The sequence below is a fragment of the Thunnus albacares genome, chromosome 19 (genome assembly GCF_914725855.1).
Source record: "Thunnus albacares chromosome 19, fThuAlb1.1, whole genome shotgun sequence".
NCBI classification, from domain to species: Eukaryota; Metazoa; Chordata; class Actinopteri; order Scombriformes; family Scombridae; genus Thunnus; species Thunnus albacares.
This window is the reverse complement of record NC_058124.1, coordinates 27,466,221-27,486,101: the sequence shown is the minus strand read 5'-3', so window position 1 is coordinate 27,486,101 and position 19,881 is coordinate 27,466,221. Positions and strand designations below refer to the sequence as shown.

The 19,881-nt window shown below is 38.0% G+C and overlaps 1 protein-coding gene across 1 annotated transcript in view; it reads right to left on the bottom strand.

The window, feature by feature from the left end:
• Positions 1-19,881, bottom strand: part of LOC122970554 (ectonucleotide pyrophosphatase/phosphodiesterase family member 2) — a 73,977-nt gene that overhangs the window by 17,193 nt on the left and 36,903 nt on the right. The window contains exons 22-24 of the mRNA XM_044336735.1: positions 19,744-19,821; positions 16,635-16,767; positions 14,601-14,754 (exon numbers count right to left, since the gene is read on the bottom strand). Coding sequence (XP_044192670.1) covers positions 14,601-14,754; positions 16,635-16,767; positions 19,744-19,821 — 365 coding nt within the window. The remainder of the gene's footprint in view (positions 1-14,600; positions 14,755-16,634; positions 16,768-19,743; positions 19,822-19,881) is intronic.

The following is a 19,881-nucleotide window of genomic DNA, read 5'->3' as shown; positions in this document are numbered from 1 at the left end:
ATTTTATAATTAATTTGTTTGATTTTGTGTAATTTTTATATCAGTATATAATAGTAGCACTATTTACCCCATCCCCATGCTCATTTTACCCTTACCTTGGGGTAAGTTGTGCCATTGGACTATTAAACCATAATAATTAGATAATTTGTTTTAATTTCCATTGGTACACAACAGCCTGAGGTATATATAGTAACTATTATTTGAAACAAATACACTTTCATTTTGCAGAAAAATCATCATATGTAAAAAGTGGCTCATGTTACCCGGTTCTCCCCTACTCGTCACATCACACTCACACTCATTTTCCTCCTGGCTCGTTCACTTCACTGCCTGCGGATGTCTGTGTCTGTGATTCCCACTGGAGCATAAGGAAACCCTGGAAAACCCCTCTCTACACTTAACAGGAATATCAGTGGAATATTCACTTTCATTAGACATATAAACAGCTTAGTAGGAAGGTTGTCTTTTTCTGCATAAAGGGCAAAAACTGGAACATTTTGTGCATGTAAACATAGTCAGTGTCTTCTCAAACTTCCTCCGCTGCTTCTTTTTATTAAAAAATGAGATGTTCCTTATAAAGCAAATTATTAGATTGTTGTAAGAAACTTCAAATGTGGAGGTAACACTTGGATGATATATGATAAACCAGCTTTTGAAGTTGTAGAAATGAGATGTGAGAATAATAAATAAGGTTGATTTGAGTAGATTAATAAATATAAAAGAATTGATTTTGATAACTAATTGAGCCACAAAAGACACAAAATACAACTTTTCTCACATATACAGTAGCGCTCTCCAACACCTGTAAACAAACTTTGAGTTCTGAACTTTAAACTTTCTTGGACCATAAATTGTTCTTTCAAAAACCAGCTCAGGTTCAGCAAAACAGCAGCTGAAGTTACCTTATAAAGTCTGGCCCCACGCAGGAGATTCAGACAAATGTAGTATATAAATAATTCTCTGAAAATTGTAAGTAGGGAAATCAGTTTTAGCTTTCTGATTTAGCAGTTCAACTGCAGAGAAAATGATCAGAAATATCACTGGAACAACTGTTTTATCTTTTCACATTTCACAGTCCCCAGAGTCATAACTCCTTATGATTTACTGCAACATCAAGACTATTTTAAATCACATTACATTACCTACATTACTTTTTGTTTGACTCAAAGCTTCAGGTCAAGCCCTTCCCGCAGACGCTGGACTGGTGATAAATACTGTAAACTCTATGAACTGACTTCCTCAGTCTGTGAGAAAATCAGTGAGAATCTCTCTGGAGTTCAGAAAAGAACATGAAGTTTTTAATAAAACCACAGTGACCTCTCATGGTATGTGGATGATTTATACAGGACTGGGTAGACCAGTACAGGCCAAAGCACAGTTTCAGTTTAAACTTCAGCTTCTGAGGATACAGCTGCAGGAATTAAGAGATTAACTCTAATCTGCAGCAAAGGAGATGATGGAACCAGGCAAACTGCCCAGAGGTTTTAGTCCACATCATCTGGGTGAATCATAAATTTGGAGCGCTGAAGTCCAATATTAACATTCTCTGTCTTGTGGTCTTGAAGAGGGTCTCTGTATGAAAATCTAGTTTAAAGACTGTAATATTTTTTAGTTTACATCGAGCTCATTTGTTTTAAAGTTGTGTTTTTTTTTTTTTTTATCAAACTGCACACAGAAAACTGAAGGACAGGTTATTCAGTCAGAGGACTGTAAGACTGATGCAAAATGTTATTTGATTTAATAATCTTTTGATTGATCAGTGTATTAAATGTCAGAAAATAGTGAAAAGAGAATTTTGGCATTTATTTAGTCACTCATCTAATCATCTGAGGTCTAGAGTACTACCATATGTAGACGGGTCAACCGGGGCCAAACAACAAACTTTGAGGCCCCATAGAAGGTTAGTCCAGCCATGAGCAAAGGTACTATAATATAAATACATGGTGTTCTATTATATATATACATTTGTATTCAAAGAGAGGATGAATAAAATAATATTTTTGTGATGATCAAAAGTGCAACTAGACACCACAAAGGAAACCGCTGCTTTTACTGCAATACTTAAACTACATCAAGCTCATAATACTTATGTACTTTTACTTAAGTAGGACTTACAGATTCTGCTGTCGTAAAAAGACACCAAAACAACTCATGATTAAATGTGGGGAAGAGTTGGTGACCCCAAACACCAGCCTTCAAAAGATCATGAGTTCATCTCTTAAAAAGAAACAAGAGAAATGGGAATCATAAAGGAATAAATTAAAGGAGCAAATTTAATTTAATACATCTGTATAGTTAACTCTGTTACATTCGTGTTGGCCTTTGGTTTGAATGTTTAACATAACAGACGTGGACTAATGAATTGTAATCCAGGTACATTATTCTAAAATTTAAAAAGTCTATGATGGCATAATGTAAAGTATTTTGAAGAAAGAACAAAAAGAAATGTTGTTGCTTAATTCTTGTTTATCTGTTTTTTTGTATCATTGATTTGTTTGTAATTTTATGTTAATAAAAGCTCAAATATGTTGCACAAAAAGCATTTTTATATTCTGCAGGTTGTATTTCTTTTTACTTGGAGATTAATTAATTGAAAATTAAGTTGGCATAAAGTATTTAAACAGTATGAATTGATTTTTGGCCACTTTGAGGGAAATAAAACAAGCTACTAACACAATAGTGACATATTATCACCTTATAAATAGAGCAGAAATATAAAAAAAATAACAGGAAATCACAAAAAGCAGGTTATGTCCGCTTTAAAATTTGCTGAAGTGCTGCAAAACAGCTCCTCATCCACATTCCTGTTGCCATTTTTATGTTGCCTCTTTTGACTATTGCAGGTATTATTGTTGTTTTTATGCACTTTTTTTTTGTCTTATTACTTGTTGTCTGTTTTTTACTGTTTTTAGTGTATCTGTTCTTATTGTGCACACTGAGGGAACACAGTATTGTTTTGCCTGTTTGCTGAGAATTATATATGGAGGGAATGACAACAAATTCTACCTTGAACCTTTTTTCAACCTTGAAAAAAAGTCAGTGCTCTATGTTGTGACATAACATTTCATAAACATAGTCAGAGTTTTAAATACAAGAAAGAATTGGAAGGCTTTTCCAGATATGAGATTCCAAAACCGACTTTGCCATGAAAGGCAAAATGAAAAAGCCAGACCGGTTTATGTAACAGATACTTCTTAGATTATAAACAAATCCATACACAGTAAACAAGTGGGCTGAGTTAAAGCATGAAGTGTGACGACTGTGTAGGTTCAAATAACTCATCCTATCATGAGATTTACATCACAAAGCCTTTTCCTTTTGCTAATAGTTCTCTCTCAAAATAGAGCTACAGTCTAATATATACTGTGTATATATCTGCAGTGTATGTATAAACATGCATGCTTGCAGAGCCTCACGCAGCCTCCTGCAAAAAAAATGGGATTCCTCAAGTTTTTGCTTTGGGTTAACAGCCTCCTACACAGACTTGAACCAGATCTGGTCTGTGTAGCAATCAAGAAAACCACAACTATGTTCCCACACCAACTCTGAATGATAAACAGAATAACCAAAAAATCTTGGGAACGTTGACAAGAAGGTAGATTTAGTGTGAATGGTTCCCAACACATATTAGAAGCACTGTGAATAATGTATGACAAAGAAGTTGGTTTATGGAGATCATATTTCTTTTCAACTCGTGAGGTTAATCATGATGATTTACAACGCCACAAATAAGCCTTCATATGATTCAGAAAATGACAGTTAGAGAGAAAGAGAGAGAAAAAAGAGAAACTTTATGTGCTATTTTATTACAGTTATTTACTAAATCTAAAAAATACTGATAGATCTCTTGCAACCTTTTGTTAAAAATCAGTATATTGTTGTTGTTGGTGTGACAGGAAGTCAAGAGGAAAAAATGCAGCACAGCTGCAACAAGTTGAAGGTAAATATCGCCAAAATAGCCTCTAACACTATAGGCTATGAAGTTATATAAATATTATTCAGCTTTTTCATTTTCTTTAAATGAAATATTTACCAGCAGCAGAAGTTCAAATAGGAGACATTGAATGGGATTCCTCAAGTTTTTGCTTTGGGTTAACAGCCTGCTACACAGACTTGAACCAGATCTGGTCTGTGTAGCAATCAAGAAAGCCACAACTATGTTCCCACACCAACTCTGAATGATAAACAGAATAACATAACAAGTCCCAAAAAATCTTGGGAACGTTGACAAGAAGGTAGATTTAGTGTGAATGGTTCCCAACACATTCAACTCGTGAGGTTAATCATGATAATTTACAACGCCACAAATAAGCCTTCATATGATTCAGAAAATGACAGTTAGAGAGAAAGAGAGAGAAAAAAGAGAAACTTTATGTGCTATTTTATTACAGTTATTTACTAAATCTAAAAAATACTGATAGATCTCTTGCAACCTTTTGTTAAAAATCAGTATATTGTTGTTGGTGGTGTGACAGGAAGTCAAGAGGAAAAAATGCAGCACAGCTGCAACAAGTTGAAGGTAAATATCGCCAAAATAGCCTCTAATAGGAGACATTGAATGGGATTCCTCAAGTTTTTGCTTTGGGTTAACAGCCTGCTACACAGACCTGAAACAGATCTGGTCTGTGTAGCAATCAAGAAAGCTACAACTACACACGTGAGTCATAAACAGAATGACATAAGTCCCAAAAAATCTCAGGAACGTTGACAAGAAGGTAGTTTTTGTGTGAATGGTTCCCAACACATATTAGTAAGCACTGTGAATAATGTATGATGAAGAAGTTTGTTTATGGAGATCATTTCACTACTGTGGAAAACTACTGTTGGAACCCTGATTATCCTCCTTGGATCTACAGATTTAATTTTGACATCCTAATCCAAATCCAAATAAATGCTTGCAGCTCGGTATATTCTCAGAGTGACTCACTCACATTGGAAGGTCATGCCTTAACATGCTGCAGCGCTGACGTTGAGGCAACATCAGGAGATTCCCATCAGTGCCATTCTCACGACAGGAGAAGGGGAAGCCTAACCTTGGTTGACCTCATCTAAAGGTTAAAGAGTTTAGAGTTGAACCGTAGAAAGTTGCTCTCAAAGAGTAGATAATACATGTGTATCATACAATTTATTTGTACTTTACTTGAGTTTTTTCATTTCATTTTATGATACTTATAATCCACAACATCTAAGAAATATGTCATTATTTTCTCCACTAATTAATATTTTACATACAAGACATACAACATCGGCTAATAAAATATAATGAAAGGCACTTTTATACAAACTAAGTTCTCTTGTTTACTACAATAAAGATACAATTGTTCTACAATGTGTTTTGTAGATAAAATTTGATGTGACATTTATACACAGATAATAATCAGATCATTTTCTGTAGATGTAATAATAATAATCACTCACAGGGGCCATTTTCCCCTGCATTGCATTATGAGTAGACTTTTGATACTTTAAGTGCATCCAGCAATTACGCAGGAGTCGTGTTTCCGTCCACCTGGTGAGTGTTAAGTCTAACATTCACTCTCTTTTGGCTCTGTTTTTGCTCTCTACCGACTTCTGAGGGAAATATCTGGCTCTTGCTGCTAATTTTGCTATAAACAGCTGCCTGCTGCGGCCATAAATGATGCTATGAGAACGCAGAGTGAGCCAAAACAGTAAAGTTGCAGCTGGAGAGATAAGAAATGAGCTAAATGTTATAAAAAATTATGATTACACTGTGTATGAGTATTACTTTTTTTTTTTTTAAATGTTCCTGTCTTGTACTGCAACTCTGCAACATCAGCAGACTTATCAGCCAAGGGTAAAGGAAGTTCAGTATTATTTTTGTGAAGAGGAAGATGTAGTGGGTCCCAGGGTGAGACCAGTCGGGAACCCCCGGTTTAGAGGACCAGTGTGTAAGATTCAGCGTCATCTAGCTCTGAGGTTGTGGATTGCAACCAACTGAATACCGGGGTTTTCTGGGGTAAGCAAGAAGAAGCCAAAACAGTCAGCAACACTGCACAAAGTCATAATTAAAAAGGAATGTTTGGGCGTTTCTTAAACATGAACTGAACGGCTATTCTCATCTGCAGCTGGCCTGGTACAGTGTGTACAGACGGCCTCATGAGTTTGATCAAAAGTCATTACTCATTTAGGACAACAACATCCCTGTTTTGACCTGTTTTGTATCGATGGGACCACCTCACAGATATGATTCATTCACTCGACAAGGTCAGTTAATCAAACTCTGAAATTTTCCATGCAAACCAAAAGGGGAACTCTGAACAAAATTATCGTAATCCCACAGAAAATTATCTGCCTACAATGTTCTAGAGTCACATTCTACTTTCTTTCTTTGCCAAAATAAGTGGACATACATCAGTTGAGAGATTCATGCTACGTTAAACAGGATAATAGCATAATTGGATCCCAAAATTGGGATCGTAAAATATCTGTACTGAAATAACGCTGGACGAATGGAAAGGGAGTTGCAATTTCAAAACCTATAATTTGTTTGCTCTGGTGCGAATCAGTGGATGAGTTTGAAAAACTTGTTGCTTTTTCCCATTGGCTCAGTTTCTTTTCACACAGAAAATATTTAGGGCCCTTTGCTACAGGTCTTGACAAGTGTCTTCGCTAGTTTAAGATCGACACAGTTGTCATTTTCCCACTGGCGGGTACACAACGCGCCCACACTCTGCTTGTTACACACACATGAACATACAGCAGCGTACAAACATGCAAAAGATTACAAATAAAAGGATTACAATGTGACAGATTATTATTGTGTACATCAACATATTTTAAAAAATACATATCATAATGGTTAGTCCTAATATTTATCAGAATTAGCTAACTGTAGCAAAGACAGATGAAACTGTCTAATTATTTGACTAAATCATGGCAAAATAAGAGGTATTTAAATAGACCCGTCAGGTTGAGGGTGTCTGCATGGTCCCAGCAAACGGATATCAACAACGGATCAGATACGGATCAACTTTCAAGCTGCAACAATACATGAGGACATGAGGAACACATGAGGAAATAAATGAGGTGAAAACAATGATTAAACTAAAGAAGGACAGAACTCTGGACAGCTCCTAGCTGCTGCCAGCAGCAGGATCAGCACCTTGGAGAGCTGATCAAGTCCTGATAACTGTGTATGATGATTCTTTACATGATTAAAATTAATGATTTAATTTCTGAACAAGATTTAAAAAATATTCTTTAACATTTCTGAGAGTACAGTGATCAGGTTTCCATACTTTCAGCAATTAAAACCCTGCTAATTTTACCTTTTACTCCATGACTGAACAAAACGATTTTAAAGAAACCAAAGCTGTAATTAAAAAATAAACTTTTTCAAAAAACAAACAAAAAGAAATTTGCAACAAATGAATGAACAGAATCTTAAACTGGTGGTCTGGGGCCACGGGAGGGTTGGCAGGGGCCCAGTTATAGTTTGTGTGCTTTCACTTTGTGCACGAGCAGATCAGTTTCCTCTGCAGAGAAGTGTTCCTTCTTACTACTTGGCATACGCACCACTATAATGGCTATTCGCAAAGGTGCAAGTGCACCTGGCTTTTAAAGGGAATGGGAGATGACACTCTGATTGGTTCATTGCATGTTATGCCCAAAGCACACCCATGATTAATTAAGAGACTAAGTACAACCCCTTCTGAACCATGCCCCTGGTGCTACGACCATTTTTTCCGCCGTTAAACTAGCAAAAGTGGATATGGACACAAACTGAATTAACTTGCACCATGCGCTTCAGACCGTGCGCTTAGATCATTAAAATAGGGCCCTTAAAGTGAACCAAAATGCCTCACTAATAGCCACGTGAGAATGTTCTCTCCTCAAGTTGGTCAGGTACGTCTGGAGCTGTTGCAAAACAGAAAGAAGGAAAATCTTCTGGTCAAATGCAACATACTACTAGCATCCAGCTAGCTCCAGAGTTGGTTTGTGACCACATCGAGACTACTTCCTCAAAGCGTCTCTGTGCAGTTGTTGTGGTCCACATCTGAGAGAGATCAGTGTGTTCCGATCTGCCAGAATGATTCTAAGGGGTAAACAACTTATTCTGAGTATATAAGTTTGACTCACGTAATTACACATTATCTCTTACAGATTCTGCTGACGTAAAAAACACCAAAACAACAACAACAAACAAGAAAAATGAGAATCAAAAAGGAATAAATTAAAGCAGTGTGAATTGATTTTTGGCCACTTTGAGGGCAATAAAACAAGCTACTGTTGGGCCTCAAACCATGAGGTCACATAGAGAGGGCCTACATGTAACCTGGGAGGCCTGACCACAAGTTGCTTGTTCCTTTGTTTCCCCCGAGACAAGGGAATAGTGCCAAAATGCTGCTTACAGACAATGGGAGTCCATTGCAAACTCCATTTCCAAGGATGCTTTGCGATTTTCACATTTCAGCAGGGAACAGTCAACATACAATCTCATTGGCAGAGACGCTCCTGCACAGTGGAGCATCCTGATGACGCAGCCGTGACATCACCGCCCCTTTAAAAACTGAACGTGCCCTGAAGCACATGCCTTTCCCATGTCACTGAGCTAGGGGTAACTCCTGTTCCTCTTTGAGTCAGCTGACTAAAGGGGGTACCCCACGCACGTGTTTTTCCCCTCATCGAAGACTCCCCTTGCCGGACGAGACGAGACTTTGCCTGTGTTCACCCGAACACATTCCTGGATCCGAGAGAGACCGCTGCTGCAACCAGCGTCCTCAAATTCCCTCGAGACGGAAGAAACGTTTCTTCACCAAGTCGACTCTACTGTTCCTGTTGCCATTTTTATGTTGCCTCTTTTGACTATTGCAGGTATTATTGTTGTTTTTATGCACTTTTTTTGTCTTATTACTTGTTTTCTGTTTTTTACTGTTTTTAGTGTATCTGTTCTTATTGTGCACACTGAGGGAACACAGTATTGTTTTGCCTGTTTGCTGAGAATTATATATGGAGGGAATGACAACAAATTCTACCTCGAACCTTTTTTCAACCTTGAAAAAAAGTCAGTGCTCTATGTTGTGACATAAAATTTCATAAACATAGTCAGAGTTTTAAATACAAGAAAGAATTGGAAGGCTTTTCCAAATATCAGATTCCAAAACCGACTTTGCCATGAAAGGCAAAATGAAAAAGCCAGACCGGTTTATGTAACAGATACTTCTTAGATTATAAACAAATCCATACACAGTAAACAAGTGGGCTGAGTTAAAGCATGAAGTGTGACGACTGTGTAGGTTCAAATAACTCATCCTATCATGAGATTTACATCACGAAGCCTTTTCCTTTTGCTAATAGTTCTCTCTCAAAATAGAGCTACAGTCTAATATATACTGTGTATATATCTGCAGTGTATGTATAAACATGCATGCTTGCAGAGCCTCACGTAGCCTCCTGCAAAAAAAATGGGATTCCTCAAGTTTTTGCTTTGGGTTAACAGCCTCCCACACAGACTTGAACCAGATCTGGTCTGTGTAGCAATCAAGAAAGCCACAACTATGTTCCCACACCAACTCTGAGTGATAAACAGAATAACCAAAAAATCTCGGGAAAGTTGACAAGAAGGTAGTTCCCAACACATATTAGTAAGCACTGTGAATAATGTATGACAAAGAAGTTGGTTTATGGAGATCATGTTTGTTTTCAACTTGTGAGGTTAATCATGATGATTTACAACGCCACAAATAAGCCTTCATATGATTCAGAAAATGACAGTTAGAGAGAAAGAGAGAGAAAAAAGAGAAACTTTATGTGCTATTTTATTACAGTTATTTACTAAATCTAAAAAATACTGATAGATCTCTTGCAACCTTTTGTTAAAAATCAGTATATTGTTGTTGGTGGTGTGACAAGAAGTCAAGAGGAAAAAATGCAGCACAGCTGCAACAAGTTGAAGGTAAATCGCCAAAATAGCCTCTAACACTGTAGGCTATGAAGTTATATAAATATTATTCAGCTTTTTCATTTTTTTAAATCAAATATTTACCAGCAGTAGAAGTTCAAATAGGAGACATTGAATGATTAAACTACAGTCTGTCCATGTAAGCCTGTAGCTCGAATATAAAGTATGTTTAAAGTATGTTTCATGTGGTAAGTAAGTAAGTAAAGCTTTATTTATACACTTTTAACACTTAACACTTTTTTAAAACACAAAGCTACACAGCGCTTCACAAACACACACATATGCAAAATTAAAACAAAAAGATTAACAAAATAGTGTAATTTACAATATAAAATATAATACCCCACAGTAGAAATGAGTTTTTAGGCAGATCTAATAGATTGTGGAAGATGATGCCACAGAGTTGGGTTTCAGACTGCAAATGTGTGGTCACCTTTTGTTTTGCGTGAGGAATAGATAAAAGACCGAGATTTGAAGATCGTAGACGTGGAATGAAGAACGAGGAGGTCAGAACTGCTAGAGGTCATCTCATGCCTTTATATGTAATCAGCAGGATCTTGTGGTTGATCCTGAATTTTACAGGAAGCTAATGGAGGGAAGCAAGAACAAAGGTGATGTGGGACCTATGGCTGGTTCTGGTTAAAGGTCTGTCTGCTAAATGTTTGACTAACTAAAGATGGAATTACAGAAGTATAGCCAGGAAAAAATTAACTGTTTTGTCAGGCTTTAGATGGAGGAAATTCATCCACTCTTTGGTGGTGGCTTAACAATCATGGTGGGAGGACAGCTGGTTCAAATTATTAGGTCTGGAAGAGAGGTAACGGTGCTGGTGTAAAGTGTGGATTTGGGCGGCAAACACTGGTGTGAGAGGAGTGTCCCAGTATGGCTGCTGGGGGGATCGAAGGCAACGGGAGAGCTGAAGGTGGAGGTTGGTATTCCCCATCCAGAGGAGGGAAGCCATGCATGCTGTGGATGTTGCATTTATTATCTGACTTAATACCATGGTTAGGAAGTGTATGAAAGGGAAGCTTTCCTCTCGTGCTGCGAGTAGTGATCAGGGTCCAGGGTTCGTGGTGTGAAGGAATAGAGCTGACTGGAGTTTTGGGTCTAGCTCCGAGCCGGACCCAGGTCTCTGGAACGATGACTGGAGGAGAGGCAGCGTCAGCAGTAGGACAGGGAGCAGAGGCATCAGAGGCTCTGGGTCTCAGGATGTGTTGGTTTGTGCTGCCCTGAAGATGATGGTGTCCATGAGCTTCTCAGCTTCATGGATCTGGTAGAGCATAGAGATTCAGCCTTCCAACTTTGTAATCTTTGAAGAAAGACGGATGCAGCTGACACAGACAGATGGGCTTGACACTGATAACTGAAGTCACTGTTGGCTAAGTTAGCTAGCTCCGTTAGCTAGCTTACATGTTAAAAACAAGCTGAGTGAGTTGGGTCAAGCCGCCAAGCGATATGAGCATGTGCTCAGTTTGTTTCTCTGTTATTTACAATCCAGGCGCCAGATGATTAAACTCCTTTGTCCAATCAAGAGTAAAAAATGGTAAAAAAAAAACAAAAAAACAACCAAGATCCAAAAGTTAAAATGTGACCAAAGCATTGATAAAAAGTCAGTTTATATCAGAGCTTCTTTGGCAGACAGAGACGCCAAATGAATGCACAAAACCGCCGAAGTTACAGTTCCAATGAACAAGTGGTGAGTTCAATGTCTGACAAAAGGTCTACTGCATGAACAAAATGTTGCTCTTTCAATAAATGTAGTGCTTTTTTATGGAATTTTCCATCTTTAGGGGTTCAGATTGGGTTACACTGGGTCAAGCCTGGGCCTTGAGGTCACACTGTAATTCTTAAGCAGGAAGGAGGCATTTTCTCCTCTCCTTGAGACTCCAGCTGTCTGTGATGTTTTTCAGGAAAGCAGAAACCTCTCTGATAGAGGGTAAATCTGCATCGCCATGGTCACCAAGCTCGGAGGACATTCAAACCAAAATGTGCTGACAGTGACCTGATGTTCCATGCAACGTGACCTGAACTGACACTGTGAAGACCCTCAGACTTTCAGAGGCAGAACGGAAAGAGAAAGCATCCGATTTGCAGATGACTTTGAAGTTCGCTATTGCAGTTCTCCTTGATCGAGTACTTCAGTAAGCTTTTTCAGCTTTAAGACATTAAAGGCTCGTGTCCACTTTTCTCCACTGAGGTGCTCAAAATATCCACAACAGTGCTGACAGTGTTAACTACCTTTTTTGCCCCTCATTTCAGGTATATAGCTATTAGTATGTTGCCATTTTTCTTTGCTCGTTTGTTTCATTTCTTTACGTGTGTATTTCTAATATAAGTAATTATTAACGTTGCAAAACTAAAAACAGACCAACTCTGTCTCTTCGAAATTACTTCTAAATTGTTTTCCCATTACCTTTCACATTTTGTCCTTATTCCTTGTTGCAATGTCACACTTTGTAAACTCTGAATAGAGATATTTTATCAGGTAATTTTTACATATGTTTTTTAATCAGTTTTGTTGACTGGACATTTTTCTGTTCATCTGAATCTTATCAAAGAATATTTATGAGAGTCTGTATTTAAAGTACCCACATATAATTTTTGGTAGACAAACGTAGTTCTTGAAGGTTAATAATATTCTTGTCACGCCTTTAATTTGCAATGATTTGATGAGCTTTTTTTGCTCCTCAGTAAAACTGTTGTCATGCATACATATATAAGTGGCATCACGGTCCTGAGGAGGAAAAGGTGTTTCTCTAACTTATAAAGTTATCCAAAGCATATGTACTGAGGATATTACACTCATAATAGGGCTTTTTCCTTGTAAAACTGCAGTTACTGGAAATGGACAGAAATGCCATCCAAAACAGTAGTTTGACTTAGCACCTATTTTTATGCTAAACTGAAACTGTGACTGTCAGTTTCAGCTGTTTTCTGTATTCTGACCCAGCTGACTGTCTATGAGTCACAGCGGGTGACTTGATTGTAAGTAATCATCTTTGCAGATCAAAAGTCTGCTTTGTTTGACATTTGGCAACATATTTGTTGAGACTACACTGAGACTGTGACTCACTATTACCACTGTTATTTACTGTGATTAACGTTCATGTTTATGATGTTTTAAGCATCATAGGTGAATGACAGTCATTTGATGCTTGTTTTGCAGTTTTCAAGGCACAGTCACTGCCTGTATCAGCTATAAACTCTGACATAACATCACGTCAAAACAATTACCCAATTGAACTTAACAAATATCATAGCTTAAAAGTTGCGAAATTATTTTGAATTTGATAGTTTATCTTAGTTTAAACTCAAACATTTCATTCAATTTTACTCACTTGTTTGTTTCTTCTTGTCAAAGTCCAACTTTTCCTTGTTAATGCTCCACAAAATCAGCAAAAATGTCAAAAAAAAATAACGCTACTGTTAAAGTACCATGAAGCACTTTGAGTTTGTATGCAAGACCCTTAATAAGCCTCCTTAAACACGTGACAGACTGTCTGGTTGAGTAAAAAAATAAAAATCCCCAAATTTCCCCAACTTTTGCATCTTCCTGATCAGTTTATCCAGTGGTGGAGGAAGCAGTATGTAGAATTTAGTGGCATCTAGTGGAACGAACTTACAATGATTCATTATAATGGAGTAGAAGCATAAAGTGGCATGAGATGGAAATAATCAAGTAAAGTGCATGAGAGTATTTGTACTTAAAGGACAGGTTCACAATTTTTCAAGTGTGTCTTAAAACAACAGTCAGGTGTTCATATGAACAGTGAAAGAGGTTTTCCTCGCTGTAATCATTCCTCCTGTTCATACTGGATATTAAAAGATCCTTCAAATGTGCTTTCAATGGAAGTTATGGAGGCCAAAAGTTGATGTGAAGCTTATATGAGGCTTCAACAGTCTGAGTTAGTCATATCAAGTGGATATCTGACACATTTACAGTCTTTTTTAGCATCAAATTCCCTCTTTGTGTTTCCCTGTTGAGCTGCAGGTGGAAGTATAGTAACAAAAAGAGGGACTTTGGCACTAAAAAGACTGTAATGTTGAAAGATATCTACTTGATTTGACTCATTTGGACGCTGAAGCTTCATATTAGCTTCCATTGTAAGGTCATTATGAAGGGATCTTCTAATGGTCAGTGTGAACAAGAGGAATGATTACAGCAAGAAAAACAGGTTTAATGTTCATTTGGACTCCAGACTCACCTCTCTGTTTGTCAAGCTGATTTCTAAACATGACCTCAAGATTATCAGTTAAAGTCCTTCTAAGTATTTGGAGGCGCAACAGCAGTTCCATGATGTTCATCAACGTAGGATATTTGCTGAGGAGCCAAAACAAGCAGCAGCTTCAAAAGAGACCAGTTGAATCATCTCCCCTAACAACATAAAAAAACATGTACTATGACTTTTCTATCCATGCTGACGTAAACGTATTTTCTTTTATGCTTCTTGCGGGAATACACTCTGTGACATGCCACAGTTTCACCATAGGTGAATTTCAGCTGGGTCAAAGTGCAACAGTGACAAAGGTCAAACTGAGCAATCTGGCACACAACCTTCTCACTGTGTGTGTCTCCTTTCTGCTCTTACTGTATCAGAGCCTGAACTGAACTGCGTTGTCCCAGCATGCGGTGACAGCTGGGACAACGCTGACCCCTGCTGGGGCTGGTTGGACTCACATTGCAGGTCTCACTATTATCCGGTCTGTGAGGAAGCAGGAAGGAAAAGACCTTCAGCGCGCCGTCGCACTCCTCCACCGTCTGGTTCAGCTCCTGGCAGCTCGTCACCACCGTGTAGAAGTGTGTGGGAACAGGTGGAGCGTCGGCCGCGGACCTGCACAGATGAACCAGGTGCTTGATTAAGTCACAGTCAGTTATTGCTAACTAAGTTTTGTTTGTTTTAATATTTAATAAAAATATCAGATTAAATGTGCCTGGTCAGCTGTAGTCTGGAGTCTCAACAAAACTAAAAACACTCAACAGATTCAAACATTTTACATTGTGAAGAAACAATCAAAATAAGTGAAAAATGACAGTTTATCACAATAATTTGTCCCAAAGATCATTAGTACAAACTAGAGTGACCGCAGTACTGCAAAAACACATTTAAAATCATTTAATGAAGAACAGTGATAAAAATAATAAATGTTGCTAAAAATTTCTAAACAGAACCTCAGAACCTCTTTGCGATGTGTCTGATGTGAGAGATAAGATAATTAATTACATTTCTCCTCTGACTGTAACTGTTAAGCTTTTTGTTTTACTGTAATATCATATAATTTGTCCAAGGAGGGTTCGATCGAGGGCGACTGGACTTGGTTGTAGTTATTTTAAGAGGCTCTCATCCAAGGAGCCTCTTCAATTCCAGGTATTTAACCTCTGTGGGGTCGTTATCAAGGTCATTGATACCACTTGGTTCGTTAGTGCTTCTGGCTGTTGTAACGACAGTCGTGAGAGTCGTTGGAGTCACCCGAGGCCGAGTGTAAACGACGGTCGTTGGAGATTTCACAAGGCCAGATGTGAAGGCATGAAAAGACAGCAATGAAACTTCCACTAATGAATCAAGTGGTATCAATGACCTTGATAACGACCCCACAGAGGTTAAATACCTTGGAGTCCTCAACAGTAGATTAGAAGTGAAGAAGAGATGAAATGTCTTCAAGTATCAACAACCAAGTCCAGCTGCTCTCGATTCAACCGTCCCTGGATAAATATGACCTGGATGACTGAGAATCTTCGCAGACATCATATCATTTGGACTACTTTCTTTTTTTAGTGATTTTGTTTCTGTTAATTTTTTGTTTGTTTTCTTGTTTTTTTTTCTTTCAATCTGTGTCAGTTTGAGGCTGTCAGAGTGTGAGACGAATGCGTGGCGAATCGTAGACACGTCGCCATCATCCGTCCGCAGCAAAGTCACACAAACTTCTTCTTCATTTCACCTCCATGGTTTTGGTTTGTGTGTGTGTCATGGACGTATTAAGTTTCTCCCTAAACTTTATTCAAATAACTGCACTTACAAGATGTCACGTCGGCCGGTGTGTTCTGTGTCATTTCATGTCGTATTCTGATTGGTTTGTTTGTGTAGACGTGGGTCGTAGCTGCAGACTCAGTCTTTGGTCGCCAAAGCGCCAAATTTGATCATCGGTGGACGAGTTTCAGTGAGATCCAGGATCCAGATCCAGGACACCGTTTTGGACTGACGACTAAAGATTTCACCACGTTTCTCTGACGATTGTCAACGTTGGTCGCAGACAACCCATAATTGCACAGCGTGAAGATGCCTTTAGTTTAACCAACTTTGACTGAATCCAACACTTGAAATTTGTTATTCTGATGTTCATGAAGGCAGCAGGAGACATGTTATATTATTCAGTAAGACTGCATGAAAAATATAAGCTCATAAGCACTTAAACATAAAAAAAATCAAATTGCAGTGAGCTTAACATACTTTAAAATATTTGATGTAATTTCTAATATCAATATAATAATGTTTAAAGTAACTTTTGTTATTTCTCTGTTTACTATATTTTATGACTTTCTCCAGCTCCTGTATTCCTGCTCTAGCTGATGAAGCCCACAAGATGTGACTGAAAGCTCTGGAAAACTGTAAACAGACCTTCCACTAAGCATTTTTGGATCTGCCAGTTCTGTTACCGCTGCAGTATTATGGTCTGTAACTGCCAGTTGACCACCATGGAAACTCTTGAGTCTTACTCTTTTATCTTCTCTGTGGTGTCGCGGAGGCCGTCGTAGTTGTAGTCAAAGATCGGTCCAGCGAGAACGTTGATGCCGTTGTTTTCTTCGGCGTAACGTCTCAGCAGCGTCCCCTGCAGGTAAGTCCACACTCCTGCACGCACACAAGAAGACAAAGGGACTTTTTTTTTTTTAACTGGCCTCTGCGTAAATATCAGACATCAGTCATTCACAGATATGATTGGGGCTCTGCAGAAAAACAAACCTGAATCTTCACGTTTTAGTTTCACTGCACATTTAATTGATTTACTATTCAATTATAAATAAAATACTGTATTTCAACACTGAGTTTCAAAGGTTTTTCCACTGTGAAAAGAAAATACTTGTTCATTATTTATTAATTTTAAAGGTAGAATTATACAACTGGCTGTGAAAAGCTGCAGAAATCAAAAGGTTCTGCCAACAAGCAGAGAATCCTTCAAATAAATAAAAACTATTTTCATTTTCCTCTTTTCTTTTCATCTGTTGTGTTTTTTCTCCGTTGTTCTTGTTTTGTTTCCGTCCGTGTGTGCTGTTAAGCACTTTGGACCACCCGGCGTTGTCTACGACACGCTATATAAATAAAGTTCGATAGTTTATCGTACATAAAGTGCGTCATCTCTCTCTCTCTCTTTGTCAGTAAACATTTACTTTCACAGATGAAGTCATGTACATTCACTGGATTTGTTAAAGAAATAGATTTGCAGGTTGTGATATTTTGATTTTAATTGATTGATTAATTGTTAAACTTCTGATTTTACATCTAATTTAACAACTTACTTTTGTAAAGCTCTACATAATTACTATATATGAATAAAAGCTTAAGTGATCCATTAAATGCAATAATAAATGTAATCCACTCATTTTTAAAACAGCTGTTTAACAAAAAGTTGATAGGAGTAAAATATTATTCAAAAGAATCGACCAAAGCAAATTTAACATCCTTAAATAAGCTAGAAAATAAAAATGTTTGTATAATTTTGATAAGACATCAGTTAAAAGTACTTAAAGAGTCCTTAAAGAAGCAGCTGCTGTCTTCTCTGGAAACTTGTTTTCAACCACATCTTTGACCTGATCTGAACTGTCAAACTTTGTCATTTTGGATGACTGAAAATATAAAAATAAGAACTGTGACGCATTCTGTTTCCTGCTGAATTCTAATGAAACCGATCCCTTCCCCGTCTCCACAAAGACTTTCTGTTCCACTGTCGACGATGATGAATGACATGTATCTGCATGAGACAGCGTTTCAGAGGGGGCTGTTTTGTCCTGATAAGTCCTCTCTCCCCCCCCCCTCCAGGAACAATGGGTGTCAGGCGGTCCTTGCTCAGACCTGACATCACCGTGTTTCTGTCCTTTGTGTCATGTGACACGACTGGATGAGGCTGATGTACAGGAAGAGAGAGAGGGGACAAATAAATCTGGTACACGCTGACGTCTGAATAACGCAGAAAAACATGCCTTCAAATCCAAATCAAAAAATCAAATCAAATCAAAATCAAATCCCTTTTTCTATTTGTTTGGTTGAGTCAGATGCAACAGTTGAACTTGATTTAAGGTTGTAGCTCATAATCTTCTTACAGACACAAAGGGCCTCATGCAAGAAGCACTCGAACACGAACACGTGATTTACAGAAAATCTTTACTAGTTTTCTTGTACTTCGAATTATCTCTTGTGTATGAACGAAATCCAGAGCCTTTGTACAGGTCATGAACTGACCTCCTCATATAATCATCTTCATGGCTGCCAGTTTACTTAGAGGGATGTTATTTTATGTGGCCCGCCATGTCATTTTATGTGGCCCGCAAGAGAAAAAGGTCTGAAAAAATAAAAATAAACTACAATAAAGCTACATTTCCCACAATGCATGCCGATTATGTTACCCACAAAGTGACCGTATCCTGCCACTAGACCGTGATGTATCCACATCAATGCCATTATCCCAACAAGTGGAATTGAAAAATATAAATAATGACCCCAAAATGTCCAGAAAGAGAAAAAGTGATGCAGACGGAAGGCGGTTTCAAGAAAGACGGGAAGGAGAAAACATGTTTGTGCTTCAAGGAGAAAAACCGGTACGTCTTCTGTGTTCTGAGGCGACGTCTGTGGTCAAAGAGAACGATCTACGTCGGCATTTTGTCACACATGTTCTTAGCAGTTCACAATTGTTGGTTTTATAAATATTCTGCCCCTCTCAACTATAACAAAAACGTTTTGAAGAAAGTTAATGTCATAACTTGTGTTTGATGTTATTTTTCTTTCTTCTCTTGGATAGTTTGATGGTTGATTGATGGAGTAATGTGGGTTTAAAAGTTACATCTGGCCCTCAGTGAAAATGAGTTTGACATCCCTGATTTAGAAAGACTTTGTGTCAAAGCGTTTCCCTCTTTATTTCTGTCACAGTGCAGCTGCTGCTCAGATGGATTCATGCTTTCTAATAGTTCCAGCTCCTCTAATATGACGACTGACACTGATACATGTGTCTGCTGGTTTCAATTTTGTCTTTTCACTCAAATTTCTGTGAATGAAACTCACCCAAAAACAGAACAAAACAGTTCGCCTCATATGGGCGTTTTAAGAGCGTCGATGATGCTAATGATGAAAACAGGTGACGTTCATGCGGCTAAAACCAGAGATTTAATACAAGGTTGTGAAATTAAGAGAGTTTGTTGAATCTGACTACGTCGGTACGAGCAAAACTCACAGAAATAAGTCCGAGAGTTTCAGGAGAAGAATATGAAAATGTTCCTGCATGAGCCCCGTTCTCTGATTCTCACTGTTGAAACTCTGCAGTGTTTTCCTCATACATGAGACCTCCTAAATGATGCTGCCATCTTTCCACAGCTCATTTTAAAAGATTAGTGTGCAAAGAAAATCTAACGTGGAGGTTTCATGTTTCCTGGTTTAATATTTAGTAAAAAGCAGCTACAGTGTTATTTGATCCGACTTCTGCTCATTTGTTTTATTCACATTCTCGAATGTTTACTATATGTTTCTTCACTGAAGCATCAATTTATCAGTTTGATGCCCCAGATTCCCCTCAAAGATCGATATAAAGATAAAGTAAATGAAGTGAAGTGTGTTACTCACTCTTGAAGGCCGGGTACATGGGCACAGTGTTGGTGATGAGCGAAGCGTCGTATCTGGACTCAGGAGACGACGCCAGCTCTGCCGATAAAACACACACACACACACAACACACTCAGCATCCAGACTTTTCCTCTACAG